The sequence below is a fragment of the Myotis lucifugus genome, unplaced genomic scaffold (assembly GCF_000147115.1).
Source record: "Myotis lucifugus unplaced genomic scaffold, Myoluc2.0 scaffold_38, whole genome shotgun sequence".
NCBI classification, from domain to species: Eukaryota; Metazoa; Chordata; class Mammalia; order Chiroptera; family Vespertilionidae; genus Myotis; species Myotis lucifugus.
The window spans coordinates 8,533,618-8,550,427 of NW_005871086.1; the positions used below are offsets into that span (position 1 = coordinate 8,533,618).

Below are 16,810 nucleotides of genomic sequence, written 5' to 3' on the forward strand. Positions count from 1 at the left end.
CCCAGTGGGGCAGGGCCAGCTGGACCCCACCTGTGCATGAATTCATGCACCGGGCCTCTAGTTATTCTAATAATATCATTGGTTGAATTCTGTGTCAGACACTGCTAAGCATTTTACATATATTAACTCAGTGGTTGGCAAACTGGGGCTTGCAAGCCACATGCGGCTCTTTGGCCCCTTGAGTGTGGCCACGAAGTTTCAATCGCACTATATGTGCGTGCCCACACGTGGTATTTTGTGGAAGAGCCACACTCAAGGGGCCACAGTTTGCCAACCACTGTATTAACGCATCTACCCTTTAAAAGAACACTAAAGAATTGTATTATTATTACTATTTTACAGATGAGGAAACTGGAGATAGGAGTATTTGTAATTAATTCCCAGGCATCAGAACTAGTAAGTGAAAGAGCCAGCACTTGCAGCGAGTTCTATATTTGCCTGACTTACCTTTAAATGTCCTATAATTCCTTGCACACAGTGAGCACTTCATTAATATTTGTTGAATTGATTGTTGAAAAACAGAAGTTTATATTTCATTTAAAAGACATTATTTCTTAAGGAGCATGGAGAAAAAATTTTGATGAGTTAACGGTTTGCAGAAGGAGTGAAAAATAAAAGTAACGTGAATATTCACTATGAATATTTGTGGGTCAGCAGTAGATTAGAGCCCATTCATCAACTGAATAGATACGCCGGGTTTATCCAAGATATTTTTCAGTGTATTTATTCAAAAAGAATTCCAATCCAAAAATAATATCCATAAAATAATTTGCCAAGTTAGCATTTCTGGCTTGAAAATTCAATGTGCAATTCTGGTTTTAGTTAGAAATGAGAAAATGCCAAAAGGAAATTGAATAAAAGCTCGAAGATATTCTTTATTTTGCATGCAAAAAGCATTCGTCACTTCTTTTCAACAACTAGGATGTCATATTTCTGTTTCTCCATCCAATGGGAGTCCCAAAATGCAGTTTTCTCTTTCCTTTTAATTAATGTTTCACATAAAAATATATAATCTCATTAAGTAACAACTAAGTAATTTGATGGTTCCCCTGTTACTATTTTCTAAATATTTTATCAGAACCATAAATGTGCACTCTGAAAATGTGATTTAAATGACAATGACAGAATCTAACCATAGTCATACTTTATTTAAAGTCCTAATGGCTAAACAAATCTCTAAATTCTCAGTTTCTCATTCTTGAATGTTATTCAAGAATAACATTTGATACCATGAAAAAGACATTTTCTATCTTTAGGACCATTATTCAGCTTTCAAATCTCAGCTGCCACTGAAATCTAACAACAATAAAAAATTTTAAAAATCAGCTGTAACACAGGATATTCCCCATCTTGGCTTCCTCCTTTTGAGAAATGGCACCAACTAACATAAATAAACTAGCAATGTAGTTGGTGTTCAAGGGTACATCTGGATGGGGACAGAAATTCCAATTCTCTATTTTCCAAGAACTCTGACCCCAGTCCAGAAATCAGTGGTTTCCATCACCACGACTACTGCTGCGTAAAGGGCTCAGAAGCAGCTGTGCTTGGCCAGCTAAGGAGGCTAAGCTGGCTCCATAAAGATTTGCCAGTGACCAAACTTTCTTCAGAACATTTTTTAAAACTGCTCTTTCCCCTGAGATAGTTTAAATTGGCCCAAAGCCAAATCGCTAACCTTCAATTGATAGCTTGAATAAAAGATTCACTATAAAGCAGAATTATTACCTATAGATTACTGATGTTTAAATCTTTTTAAGAACAAAGAAAATTACATGCAAGATTGTACAGAAAATGATTTGGTGAGATGTTTCTAAAACTGGTAGAGGGTCAGTAAAAATAACAAGAGACCAGCCATTTTCTCTTCATGTGAAAACTGCTATCCAAGGCCAAACTAGATCCCAAGAAGTACTGAAATATAGTCGGGGTGGGGGAGAGGGAATAATTTTACTTTTCCAAAGCTACTATCATTCTTCTGGTTTTCTACACATCCTACCAGCTTTGTAAAAGAATATTTGAGGGAACTATTAAGAGAGGAAACACATTCATTTCAAAATACTCATAGGAGAGTAGACATCAACCTGGTGAGCTTCACTGCTTGATGTTCCATTAAAGGAGCTAAAGAATGTGTCAGAATAAGGAACGGTGGCTACCAGTGCTAATACCTAGAACTAGAGGAATAAAGAGAAACATGGCTCTCAAAATACTAATAAGTGCTACATCAATTTTCTTCCCTCTCCTCCCTCCTGATCACAATCAAGAATTAGCTTAGCCCTAGCTGGTTTGGCTCAGTGGATAGAGCATTGGCCCACGGAATGAAGGGTCACAGGTTCAATTCCAGTCAAGGGCATGTACCTTGATCCCTAGCCCCAGTTGGGGCACATACGGGAAGCAACCAATTGATGTGTCTCTCTCACATCAATGTTTCCCTCTTTTTGTCTCTCCCCCTCCCTTCCACTCTCTCTATAAAACAATGGAAAAATATCCTCGAGTGAGGATTAATAACAACAAAAAGAATTAGCTTATATCTTAAGAAATAATAATATTAAAATAATATTTGCTCAGTAACTCCATCCCAGCAAATTACCAACTGAAATAAAAATGAATAGAGAGAAATCACCAAAGGAAAATACACACTATAATAGAAATTACTATCGCTGCAGTTGTAGTCATGGAAGGATAAGCAACTGGGAAGAAGGAAAAGCAATGGGGAAGAAACCTCTTTGTTAACAAGTGGACTGCCAAATGTGAACTAGCTTTAGCACACATAAACCTGAGCGGTCCATGCACTCTTGAGTATGATATACCTGATCATTCTGATGTCCAAGTCCTGGAGAAAAGCTGAACGTTGTTGGGGAGGCTGCAAAGAATTCTTGGAGCTTTGTATCTATTTCAGCAAGCTGCTGATGCTGGGTGACTGCCAGTGTATATCCCTCGCCTGGGACCAGACAGACAGACAGATCACCCTAGAAGGAAAAAATGGTCACCAGATCATTCCCATTCTATATTTTTTCCCAAAATATAATATACCTTTCAGACTGCTACTTCAATGCTCAGGATTTCATCCAAAAAAAAATTTTTAAGAAAACAAAATAAAACAAAAGCACAGATTTAACACTGGCATAGTGAAAGAAAAAAAATTAAATAGTTTATGATTTCATTATCTGCCAAGTCTGTGTAAAATATCTCCATAAATTACCCTTTGTAGGTTTTTTGCCCTGTGAAATAAATCTCTTATCCTCACAGTCTGATTCTCATTGCATGCTCATTTTTCCACTTTGTGAAAGTGGTTGTAATATGATGAAGAGGGAGAAATCATGTTTATCCTATAATGGACATGGTATTTTCAAAATTTGTGCCTGAAAAGTAACATAGGACCTATAAACTCAGTTGTTTGGATTTTATGAATTTAACTGGCCATCTAACTCATTCAACTAACATTATAGTTTCATAATAAAGACCCATTCATAACAATTCAAAAATCTCATACTGAAGAACATATCTAATCTAATAACACTTGGAGTGCGGGAAACGAGTTAAGTCGGCTCGCGTGAATTGCGCGTACTCCGCGGGAGCCGTCTTTAACTCGGTTCATATAGATTTGCGGTGGAGTGCGGGAAACGTGTAAACTCGGGCCGATTGTAACTGCGTATTACCAAATATTTGTTTGTAATCCACCCTTTTGGTGGATGGAACAAAACCAAAAGACAGAGCCATCTTATATTTTGGCGGGAAATTCACCCCACACCGGAGTGTTAATAGACAAACATGGTAATTGACCATAACTCCACTACACTTCCCATTGGCTAATCAGCAGGATATGCAAATTAACCCAACCAAGATGGCAGCCACAGCTGAAGCGAGCAGGAGGCTTGCTTGCTCCAGTGATGGAGGAAGCCAAGGTTCCCCGCCTGCCGCAGCCGGGCTCTGAGCTCCACTCTAAGCAACAAAGGTGCAATTATAGAAGCTAAACAAACCCAAGATAACTGCTTTCAGCAAGCCGTGGCCTCGGAGCTGGAGCGGCAACAGTTTCAATTATAGAAGGTAAATAAATCCCAGAATAAAAAAAAAGAAAAGAAAAAAAGGAGAGGCTGGGAGCTTCAGTCACCGGCTTGGCCAGCCTGAAAACAGCCCTCAGCCCCTCATCCAGGCTGGCCAGGCACCCCAGTGGGGACCCTCACCCTGAAGGGGGTGTGACCAGATGCAAACAGCCATCAGCCCCTCACCCAGGCTGGCCAGGCACCCCAGCGGGACCCCAACCCTGTTCCGGGACACCCTTCAGGGCAAACCAGCTGGCCCCCACCCGTGCACCAGGCCTCTATCCTATACAGTAAAAGGGTAATATGCAAACTGACCCTAACAGCAGAAGGACTGGGAATGACTGGTCACTATGACACACACTGACCACCAGGGGACAGACGCTCAATGCAGGAGCTGCCCTCTGGTGGTCAGTGCACTCCCACATGTGGGAGCTCTGCTCAGCCACAAGCCAGGCTGATGGCTGCCAGTACAGCGGTGGTGGTGGGAGTTTCTCCTGCCTCCTCAGCAGCACTAAGGATGTCCGACTGCAGCTTAGGTCTGCTCCCTGCTGGCAAGTGGACATCCCCCGAGGGCTGCCAGGCTGCCAGAGGGATGTCTGATTGCCAGCTTAGGCCCAATCCCCCGAGGAGCAGGCCTAAGCCAGCAGGTGGTCATCCCCCGAGGGGTCCCAGACTGTGAGAGGGCACAGGCCGGGCTGAGGGCCCCCCCCCCCCGAGTGCACAAATTTTTTGTGCACCAGGCCTCTAGTCTACAATAATAAAAGAGAAACATGCAAATTGGTGTCACTCTGCTATGCCCACCAGCCAATCAGAACAAGTATGCAAATTAACCCAACAAAGATGGCGGTTAATTTGCATACACAGGCACAGAACGAAGACTGAAGGCTCTGGCTGGAGTGAAGACTGAAGACTGAAGAGGCTTGGCTTCTCCACTGCGGGTGCAGCCACAGCAGAGAAGCCAAGCCTCGCTGCAGCCAGAGGGGAGAAGCCTAGCCTCGAGGCTTGGCTTCTCCACTGCGGCCGGACCAAAGGCCTGGGTTCTGGGTGCCGGAGGAAAACCAATACTGGTAGCAAGGGGAAGGAAGGCCTATTGCACGAATCTTCGTGCAACGGGCTTCTAGTATGCATATATGCCCAATCCATGGACACAGACAATAGTATGGGGAAGGCCTGAGGTGGAGGGGGGACAAAAAGAAAGAAAATGGGAGACATTTGTAATGCTGTCAATAATTTTTTTAAAAATCTCATACTGAGTGCCTACTCTGTGTCGGCATTACACTGGTGATTCAACATGAATCTCACAAGGTTCTGCCTTCAAGGAGTTCTCAGTCTCTTGGCAGCAAAGATTTTAACAAGGTGTGAAGCTCACCAGTAAGTCTAGGGCACCTTGGGAACCAGAGAGGGTCAACTACCCTCTGTTAGTTGGACAGGAAGGGACAAAGTGGTTGGAAAAGGCTTCCTGGCAGAAATAATCAAACTTAATCATCTACACTAATAAAAGAGAAAAATGGTAATTGGCGTACGACCGCTACCCTTCCCATTGGCTAATCAGCGTATCCTTATGCAAATTAACTGTCAGCCAAGATGGCGGCCGGCAGCCAGGCAGCTGGAAGCGAACGTGAGGCTTGCTTGCTCCAGTAACTGCAGACTCCAAGTTCCCCGCCTGACTTGCCGGCCTCTGAGCTGGCAGTTTGAAACATTCTAACAAATATAGGCCGGGATCTCAGAGCTGAAGTTATACATTGTTTCGATTATAGAACGGCAAACAAACCAGCAGCGGAAGCCTCAGAGCTAGAGCCAGAGCTAAAGCTGGCCCAGAATAAAAAAGAAAAAAAGGAGCGGTTGGAAGCTTCAGTCAATCGCCGGCCTTAAGGCAGCCCTAAGCCCCTCACCCAGACTGGCCAGGCACCCCAGTGGGGACCCCCACCCTGAAGGGTGTGTGACCAGCTGCAAACAGCCATCATCCCCTCATCCAGGCTGGCCAGGCACCCCAGTGGGGACCCCCACCCTGATCCAGGACACCCTTCAGGGCAAACCAGCCGGCCCCCAGGCCTCTATCCTATATAGTAAAAGGGTAATATGCCTCCCAGCACCGGGATCAGCGGAGCTGCAAGGCCTCCTGGCACCAGATCAGCATGACAGGGTGCAGCGCCCAAACCCCCTGATCGCCCTGTGGCTCTGTGTGTGACAGGGTGTGGCATCCCAACCCCCTGATCGGCCCTGCTCTGTGTGTGACAGGGGGTGGCGCCCCAACCGCCCCCCCCCCCACGGGCCCTGCTCTGTGTGTGACGGGGTAGAGCCATAACCTCCCCATCGGCCCTGCCCTGAGTGTGACAGTGGCGGCGCCCCAACCCCCTGATCGGCCCTGCTCTGTGGGTGATAGAGGGTGGCGCCCCAACCCCCTGATCCGCCCTGCTGTGTGTGTGTGACAGGGGGCGGTGCCCTAACTCCCCTATCGGCCCTACTCTGTGTGTGACAGGGGGCAGTGCCCCAACCCCTTGATTGGCCCTGCTCTGTGAGTGACAGGGGACAGCGCCCCAACCCCCTGATTGGCCCTGCTCTGTGCATCACAGGGGGTGGCGCCGAAACCTCCCCATTGACCCTGCCTTGAGTGTGATAGGAGGTGGTGCCCCAACCCCCCAATCAGCCCTACCCTGAGCGTGACTGAGGGTGGCATGAATCTCACAAGGTTCTGCCTTCAAGGAGTTCTCAGTCTCTTGGCAGCAAAGATTTTAACAAGGTGTGAAGCTCAGCAGGCCTAAGCCAGCAGGTCGTGAACCAGAGAGGGTCAACTACCCTCTGTTAGTTGGACAGGAAGGGGCAAAGTGGATGGAAAAGGCTTCCTGGCAGAAATAATCAAACTTAATCATATCTTAATAAAAGAAACAACATGCACTTTAAAACTGCAGCTGGTGAGGGCAAGATTAGAGGCAGAAAACCCAGTTAAGAAGCAAACTTCATAATCTAAAACAAAAGTGGTAAGTGCCTGGACTGAGGAATGTCTCCTGGGAGTGCAGAATATAAGACAGACAGACTCCAGAGAAACTTAGGAAGTAGAATTTACAGATGCTAGAGATAATGTGATGGAAGGGTAAAGGGAAGAGGAAGGATCAGGGATAAACACTAACTTCCTGATATTGTCAATGAGGGGGATGTTAATCACACTGACCAAACTAGGGAACACAGATGTGTTAGGTTTGAGACGGTAAATGATGAATTCTGTTTGGGACCTTTTGATATTTGCACAGATGTCCGTAGGATATCCACAGATTGTGTTAGGTAAACAGATGTCTGAAGTTCAAGGGAGAGAACTGGGTTAGAAATGAGTACTTCGGACTCACCCATACATCTATAGTGGCTTGAAACCCTGGACCATGGGAATGGGTGAGATCACACAGGGAAGCATGTAGTACGATGACAGAAGAATCATGAAGAACATTTTTAAAATAAAGGGGCAGGTGGAGGGCAAGGAAGCTTAAGAATTTCATACCAGGACACTCATACCAGGAATCAATCCCTAGATGTAATATATGCTAAAACCTATGCAGAAAGACATAGGTTTCTGTGTCTCCCCTTGACCCTAGCATGAAATCTCCCTTCTTGTTTCAGTGAAAACAAACACTGCATGAGTCTTGGTAGGAGATAGGTCCCCACCAGACACTCCTTCTCCCTGCCCACTGGCATCAAGAAGACAAGCAAGTGACCTGGACTCGGCCAAACAGAAGTCAACACCCTGGACCTTGACTCTGAGGGAGAAAGAGAGATGCGAAGGTGCAGGGAAACCGGGGAGTGACTAGGGGACGGCAGTGGCAGTGAGGCCAGTGCTGGCAGCAGTGACGGTGGCAGCAGTGACCACCCCTCGGGAGTGGCTGGGACTACGGTGCAGCTTGAAGCAGCCTGTTTCTGAGGAGTTTCTATGGCCTTGTTTCTGGCCACTTTGATATCGGTGTGGTTTACAAACCTGGTTCTCCGAATTTCCATGAGTCTGTGAACTACCCAAGCCTCCCAATAAATTCAGTTTCTGTTTTGGGTTTGTTTTTGTTTTTTTAACCAAAGTCCATCTCTGTTTCTTGTAACCCAAAACAGTGACTAATACATTTTTTCCAAGTTATTTGTAATAAAGAATATAGGCAAAAAGCCTAAATGTCTAAAAATAAGTCAATTGTAGTATATCCCTACAAGAATATGATACAGTAATAAACATTTTAAATACACTTGGAAATTGGCACATGAAAGTCATACATAGTTATTTTAAAAATAATACCACCTAGCTATCCACAAGTAAGAAACCCTGCTTAATTTTTCCTAAATAAAAGTGATATAAATACTGTGTTACTTAAATGAGAAATAATAAAGTACCACCAAAAAGTAAAATTATGGAATCACAATGACTAAATATTGGTTAATAAATTTTAAATTCTTGTCTGAATGGAATTCTTTTTAATGACACTGGAGGTAAAAGAACATGTCAGATTAACTTCAACAGAAATATAAATGCTCCATTCACTATGCAGTTGCAGACGGAAATTATATGTAACATGTAGTAGATGTTACAGTGTTTTTCTGTCTGTCTAGCACCTTCTAGACACCCTTGCTATGTGTAGGAAATCTGTAGCTTTTAGGAGCTTGCCTCCCTAAGACAGAACCCAGAAAATGCTCTTCACCATCCTCCTTTACAGCTAGGGCCCAGGCTAGTAACCAAGGGTCCACAACCAGCCTCACCCACTTGGTACTGAGTTAGATGTAATTTGAGATCTGATGCAAAACCCATTTTGCTGGGAAGATGATAGTAGAGGCATCTGGCTTTGGAAAGTGACGTTAGTTTTAAGTGTGAGTTCCCAATCCAGGAGGAAATCTCTTAAAAATTCTAAGTATCCTAGAGAGATTCAAGAGAATATTACACCCACATAATTAAACATGCCAGTAAAAGGAACAACCAGAGGGCAAGAGTTTTGGGGAATTAAGACATAATTATCATTTTAGTCATCCTCTTTAAGTCTCATAGGTGTTTATCAGAGAGGAAGTGATGGGGCACTCCATAAAGTAAAGGGCACACAGAAGAATACAGCAGATTTGAGGAATGACATGAAATTTGGTGCTGTCTGAGAATACAGTAGATGGGTCTCCTCCTCAACGTGTTCCTAAAGTCTTCTGCGGCACTTCATATCTTCCTCCTCAGAATCTCTTTTTCAACATATGCCATTATCTACCTGGCTTTATAGAATTTCTGTATAAAATGTCTATCTCCCATGCCAGAGAATAAGACAAAACCCTCTTTCTCCTTAGAGGACTTGCAGAAAAAAACTCTCAGCAAATATTAGTTCAAAAAACAACAATAAGTAGGCCCTAGCCAGGTGGCTTGGTTGGTTGGAGTGTCTTCCCTTACACCAAAAGGTTGTAGGTTCAATTCCTGATCAGGGCACATACCCAGGTAGCGGGTTCGATCCCAGGTCAAGAAATGTACAGGAGGCAACAAATTGATGTTTCTCCTTTCTCTCTCTCTCTCTCTCTCTCTCTCTCTCTCTCTCTCTCTCTCTCCCTTTTCCTCCTTCGCTCTCTCCCTCCTTTCCTCTCTCTCTAAAATCAATGAACATTGAGGATAAAAATAAATCTCAAAAGAGGGATAAGTAACTAAATAGCAGAAATAGAGGAACAGACATGATTGAAAATCCAACTTAGAAAACTTTAAAATGAGTTCATATGAGCAAAATGACAAAAAAGATAAAGATTATAAAAAAATGTTATAAGACCTAGAAGAGAGATCCAGAGGTTCTATACCCATCTGTGACAGACACTTGTACACTGACCTGATCCCCTTTTCCAGTTTTCTTCCTTGCCTTCCTCTGCTACAAAAATGAGAGAGTGAAATAACTGCATCCCAGCAACTCGGCAAACAAATGGCTTTGTGACACAGCTGGGCCAATAACACACAGGTGAAGTCCTGAGGACACTGTACCTTCCCAAATGAAAAGGCAAAGCCTCAGCGGAGTGCCTCTTATGAGGAGCGAGGAGCGAGAGAAGCAGACTTGGCCAAGGCCAAGGAAACAGAGCCAAGCAAGGACTGGTCTCAGCTGAAGACCTGCTGACCCTGGGGAAGCTCTGGAGGACAAACTGCACCACAGAGCTGATCTCATCTTGAGTGAGAGGGCAGGGTTAGGGAGGGTAGATGCACAGACAGGTGCCAGGTAAAAGGGATCTGAGCAGGGTGCTAGCAGCATTCACTACATTACGTCTCTATTCAACGTAGGGGAATAAAAACTAGATGACAAAGCTAAGAGCTTCAAGGAACACAGAACAACATATTTGTTTGTACAAGTAAAGAATATTGCTATAAGTTTAGTATGCAAGCAAGTGCAAATGCTGAGCCACTGCACTCCTTATGTGACTTGCCAGGGCCCTATAAATACTGGTACTTGCACCCTGAATCACATGTTGTTCGCTCCCCCGGACTCATGAGGGAACTGAATGCTCCAAGTTAACTGGCAGGAGCAGGACAGTGTTCTTTAGGTTTACTAAAGACTACACTGAAATATCATGGAGCCAGTTTAGGGAGAATAGGAAATGTCCAAAATAACAGGATACTGAGCAAAACATTATACACCATCAGTACTAAGCCCATTACATCACAGACAGAGTTATTATTGTGATAACCAATGTGTAGTAACTCTTATAATGACATAAAATAATCCTTTGGAAGTCAATAATGAATTGACCAAGAATAAATTTGAAAATGTCAATACAAATCTGTAAATAAGATTTTTTAAAGTCAGACAATATTATCTCATAATCTTAAAAATGATTATGAATGTATACTAATAGGTCAATAACATGATTAAAAAATATATATTAAGAAGTGTAGAGGTGTGACTCTCAGAGTTTACATACCCCAGAACTGGACAGCCCCGAATCTCGGTCATCTAAGTCCTTCAGAAGTTCAACCAGCCTTTTCTTCTCTCTGTCGATCATAACCTCTGGTTTCCCTGAATTCTTGGCCATCTACAGAATGTATTAATGAAAAATATTAAAAACTCAAAGCAATTCATAGTTCAGGAAAATAAAAATGAAACCTGAGGTTACTACAGTATAGATACACAAAGTAAAATTTGTGAGATTAGGCATTTTCATTTGCCAATTAATTTTATTTTATGTCAAATTTTGGTATAGGTCTGTTCTCCAAGCAAAGATATGTTCACTATAAGTAAACCCTCATGTTACCTTTTTAACAAATGTTTTATTTATAAAATAAAACACAAGCAATTTTCTCACCTCTCTTTATATTATATCAATGTAAAAAACATATTCATTTCTGGTTTTTGGAATAAATGTGATGAGTAGGAGAGGATAAGATAAAATTAAATAGAAAATAGTAAAGTACTGGTTCATAAAACTATTCTTTCCGTCACATATGCTGTTTAGATCATATACATGTATCACAGTCAAAAAAATATTTAAAGTCACTAAACACAACTATTTCCATTATCACAACTCATTTAGTCCACATTCTGGCTTCTAAATTTCTAAATACATACCTCAATGTTTCGCTTAATAAAATCCTGGCTGTGTTTACCCCTGAGCTCAATCTTTTCTGTATTTGAGAAGGGGTTCTTTTCTGCTTTGATCAATGACTCATTTCTTTCCACATCACAGGTAAAATCTAATATTAAAAAGTTCAAAATTTTTTCATAATTATAATTGTCATTATGCTAAAATTTTACCTTAAGCATATATAAGAAGTAAAACATACATTAGAAGAACTTCTAATTTCCAAATCCAGAAACCTAATATATAGAGATTTATTCTTTTTTTTTTTTCGCTAAAAGTATTACAAAGGGTATTACATAAGTGTCCTTTTTTCCCCCCCACCCTGAGATTTATTCTTAAAAAGATAAATGTGCTACATAATTTACAATGAAGTTCTCATAAAATTTCTGTTATTCATTACCGTGTATCAAACTGCTTGCTGTTGATTCCTTTGGAATCATGGGGAATGTGAAAAAAACCATGATTCATATAAGGAGAAAATTCTGATGTTATGGGAATTTTAAAATATATTTTACTTGAGTCTTTATATGAAAGAGAACTTTCCCTGAAAGACTAGATTCTTTATTAATTTGCCATCACCCTCTCAGAGCAATCAACTTTTTGTTCAAACCTGTCTTTTAAGCAAGATCTGGGCATGTGTTCTGGGTGTTCTGCAGCCTATCATCACAAACTCCTGAAGCCCTTTCTACTTTGTCAGTTTTCTCAATCATTAAATAGAGGCTTAAGTAAACCCCTGAGTTGTTCATATCCTAAGTGCTCAAAACAAGGGTAAGAAAAATGCTTATGCACTATTATTCCCTTTATCAAATACTAGAGGCCCAGTGCATGACATTCGTGCACTCGGTGGGGACAGGGGAGTCCCTCAGCCTGGCCTGCGCCCTTTTGCAATCCAGGAGCCCTCGAGGGATGTCTGACTGATGGCCATCAGTCGGACATCCTTAGCACTGCCGTGGAGACGGGCCACTGTGCTCACCAGCCATCAGCCTGGCTTGTGGCTGAGCAGCGCTCCCCCTGTGGGAGTGCACTGACCACCAGGAGGCAGCTCCTGCATTGAGCGTCTGCCCCCTGGTAGTCGGTGAGCGTCATAGCCATTTTGTCCATTTGCATATTACCCTTTTATTATATAGGACTAGAGGCCCAGTGTACGGGTGGAGTCCCTCAGCCTGGCCTGTGCCCTCTTGAAATCCAGGATCCCTCGGGGGATGTCGGAGACCCGGTTTCTGCCCAATCCCCACAGGCCAGGCTGAGGGACCCCACTGGTGCAAGAATGCTTTAAAACTATGCATTAGTTTAAGAAGGAGAGTCTTCTTAAATGACAAGTAGAGTCCACCCTACAAAATAGGATAGATTGCCACATTCAAGTCCAAAAGGAAAAAACACCAGCCAGCAGCTCAATCCAGACAAGGTTTACTTAAAAGTTATCTTTGTTTTACAAGAGAGGTTACCTCAATAAAAAGGATTAAGGGTATTTGTAGCTAATTATCCAAGATTTAATACAAATTTAATCATTAAACAATAAATTTTAATATCTGGAAAGAACCAGAAAAAGAGTAATATCTTTGGTGTTTTTTTTTTAATTTTTTTATTGCTTAAATTATTACAAAGAGTATTACATATGTCTCCTTTTTTTTTTCCCGCCCTTGACAATCCCCTGGCTTCCCCTACCCCCCAGTGTCTTATGTCCATTGGTTATGCTTATATGCATGCATACAAGTCCTTTGGTTGATCTCTTACCCCCCCCTCCAGCCCCCCCACCCTCCCCGGCCTTCCTGCTGTAGTTTAACAGTCTGTTTGAGGCAACTCTGCCTCTGTATCTATTATTGTTCAAGAGTTTATAATGGTCTCTATTATCCATGAATGAGTGAGATCATGTGGCATTTTTCCTTCATTGACTGGCTTATTTCACTTAGCATAATGCTCTCCAGTTCCATCCATGCTGTTGCAAATGGTAAGAGTTCCTTCTTTTTTACAGCAGCATAGTATTCCATCGTGTAGATGTACCACAGTTTTCTAATCCATTCATCTACTGATGGGCACTTAGGCTGTTTCCAGATCTTAGCTATGGTGAATTGTGCTGCTATGAACATAGGGGTGCATATATCCTTTCTGATTGGTGTTTCTGGTTTCTTGGGATATATTCCTAGAAGTGGGATCACAGGGTCAAATGGGAGTTCCATTTCCAGTTTTTTGAGGAAACTCCATACTGTCTTCCATAGTGGCTGCACCAGTCTGCATTCCCACCAGCAGTGCACAAGTGTTCCTTTTTCTCCACATCCTCTCCAGCACTTGTTGTCTGTTGATTTGTTGAAGATAGCCATTCTGACAGGTGTGAGATGGTACCTCATTGTTGTTTTGATTTGCATCTCTCGGATGATTAGCGACTGTGAGCATGTTTTCATATGTCTCTTGGCTTTCTGAATGTCCTCTTTTGAAAGGTGTCTATTTAGATCCTTTGCCCATTTTTTGATTGGATTGTTTATCTTCCTTTTGTTAAGTTGTATGAGTTCCCTATAAATGTTGGAGATTAGGCCCTTATCAGATATACTGTTGGCAAATATGTTCTCCCATGTAGTGGGCTTTCTTGTTGTTTTGTTGATGGTTTCTTTTGCTGTGCAGAAACTTTTTATTTTGATGTAGTCCCATTTGTTTATTTTCTCTTTAGTTTCCAATGCCCTAGGATCAGTATTGGTGAAGAAATTGCTTTGGCATAAGTCTGAAATTTTGTTGCCTTTGGATTCTTCTAGTATTTTTATGGTTTCCCGTCGTATATTTAAGTCCTTTATCCATTTTGAGTTTATTTTTGTGTATGGTGTAAGTTGGTGGTCTAGTTTCATTTTCTTGCATGTATCTGTCCAATTTTCCCAACACCATTTATTGAAGAGACTATCTTGACTCCATTGTATGTTCTTGCCTCCTTTGTCAAATATTAATTGAGCATATTGGTTTGGGCTGATTTCTGGGCTCTCTATTCTATTCCATTGATCTATATGTCTGTTCTTGTGCCAGTACCAGGCAGTTTTGAGAACAGTGGCTTTGTAATACAGCTTGATATCTGGTATTGAGATCCCACCTACTTTGTTCTTTCTCAGGATCGCTGCAGCTATACGGGGTCATTTTTTATTCCAGATGAATTTTTGGAGAGTTCGTTCTAGGTCTGTGAAATATGCCGTTGGTATTTTAATGGGAAGTGCGTTGAATTTATCGATTGCTTTGGGCAGTACGGACATTTTAATGATGTTGATTCTACCAATCCAAGAACATGGTATGTTCTTCCATCTGTTTATGTCTTCCTCTATCTCTTTTTTCAACGTCCTGTAGTTTTCTGAGTAGAGGTCTTTAACCTCTTTAGTTAAGTTTATTCCTAGGTAGCTTAATTTTTTTGGTGCGATGGTAAATGGGATTGCTTTTTTAGTCTCTCTTTCTGCAAGTTCGCTATTGGTGTATAGAAATGCCATAGATTTTTTGGCATTAATTCTGTATCCTGCTACATTGCCGAATTCTTTTATTAAGTCTAATAGTTTTTTGATGGAGTCTTTAGGGTTTTTTAGGTATAATATCATGTCATCTGCAAATAAGGACAGTTTTACTTCTTCTTTTCCGATTTGGATGCCTTTTATTTCTTCTTCTTCTCTAATTGCAATGGCTAATACTTCCAATACTATGTCGAACAGGAGTGGTGAGAGTGGGCATCCCTGTCTTGTTCCTGTTCTTAGGGGAAATGGTGTTAGTTTATGTCCGTTGAGTATGATGTTGGCTTTGGGTTTGTCATATATGGCTTTTATTATGTTGAGGTATGATCCTTCTATTCCCACCTTGCTGAGAGTTTTTATCAAAAATGGGTGTTGAATTTTGTCAAACGCTTTTTCTGCATCAATTGAAATGACTATGTGGTTTTTTTCCTTCAATTTGTTTATGTAATGTATCACGTTTATTGATTTGCGGATATTGAACCATCCTTGCATCCCTGGGATAAATCCTACTTGGTCATGGTGTATGATCTTTCTGATGTACTGCTGGATCCGATTTGCTAAGATTTTGTTGAGGATTTTGGCATCTATGTTCATGAGGGATATTGGCCTGTAATTCTCTTTCATTGTGTTGTCTTTACCTGGTTTTGGTATTAGGGTGATGCTGGCTTCATAGAATGAGCTTGGAAGTGTTCCTTCCTCTTGGGTTTTTTGTAGTAGTCTGAGGAGGATAGGTTTTAGTTCTTCCTTGAATGTTTGGTAAAACTCCCCTGTGAAGCCATCTGGTCCTGGGCTTTTGTTTGCTGGAAGCTTTTTGATGACTGCTTCAATTTCTTCCATAGTTATTGGCCTGTTGAGATTTTTAGATTCTTCCTGATTAAGTTTTGGAATGTTGTATTTTTCTAGAAATATGTCCATTTCTTCCAGGTTGTCTAGTTTGTTGGAGTAAAGTTGTTCATAGTATTTTTTAACAATCATTTGTATTTCTGTGGGGTCTGTTGTTATTTCGCCTCTATCATTTCTGATTTTATTTATTTGGGTCCTCTCTCTTTGCTTCTTGGTGAGCCTGGCTAGAGGTTTGTCAATCTTGTTTATCCTTTCAAAGAACCAGCTCTTGGTTTCATTGATTTTCTGTATTGTTTTTTTGGTCTCTATGTCTTTTATTTCTGCTCTAATCTTTATTATCTCCTTCCTTCTGCTCACCCTGGGCTTTTCTTGTTGCTCTCTTTCTAATTCTTTGAGCTGTAGATTTAGATGATTTACTACCATTTTTTCTTGTTTGTTGAGGTAGGCCTGTAGAGCTATAAACTTCTCTCTCAGGACTGCTTTCATTGTGTCCCAAAGGTTTTGGATTGTTGTGTTTTCATTGTCATTAGTGTCCAGGATGTTTTTAATTTCTTCTTTGATCTCATTGGTAACCCAACCAATATTTAATAACATGCTATTCAGCTTCCAAGTGTTTGAGTATTTTGGGGTTTTTTTATTGTAGTTTATTTCTAATATTATGCCTTCGTGGTCTGAGAAGATGCTTTTTATGATTTCAATCTTCTTGAATTTGGGGAGACTTTGTTTGTGACCCAATATGTGGTCTATTTTTGAATATGTCCCATGAGCACTTGAGAAGAACATATATTTTGTGGCTTTGGGGTGAAGTGTTCTGAAGATGTCTATTAAGTCCATCTGATCTAGTGAGTCATTTAGGATTGCTGTTTCTTTGCTGAGTTTTTGTTTAGCGGATTTATCCAGTGATGTTAGTGGTGTATTAAA

General features: G+C 41.5%; 1 protein-coding gene across 1 annotated transcript in view; it reads right to left on the reverse strand.

Moving 5' to 3' along the window:
- Window positions 1–16,810, reverse strand: part of FSIP1 (fibrous sheath interacting protein 1) — a 171,500-nt gene that overhangs the window by 132,204 nt on the left and 22,486 nt on the right. The window contains exons 6-8 of the mRNA XM_023752850.1: window positions 11,564–11,688; window positions 10,920–11,030; window positions 2,802–2,960 (exon numbers count right to left, since the gene is read on the reverse strand). Of these exons, the coding sequence (XP_023608618.1) occupies window positions 2,802–2,960; window positions 10,920–11,030; window positions 11,564–11,688 (395 nt within the window). The remainder of the gene's footprint in view (window positions 1–2,801; window positions 2,961–10,919; window positions 11,031–11,563; window positions 11,689–16,810) is intronic.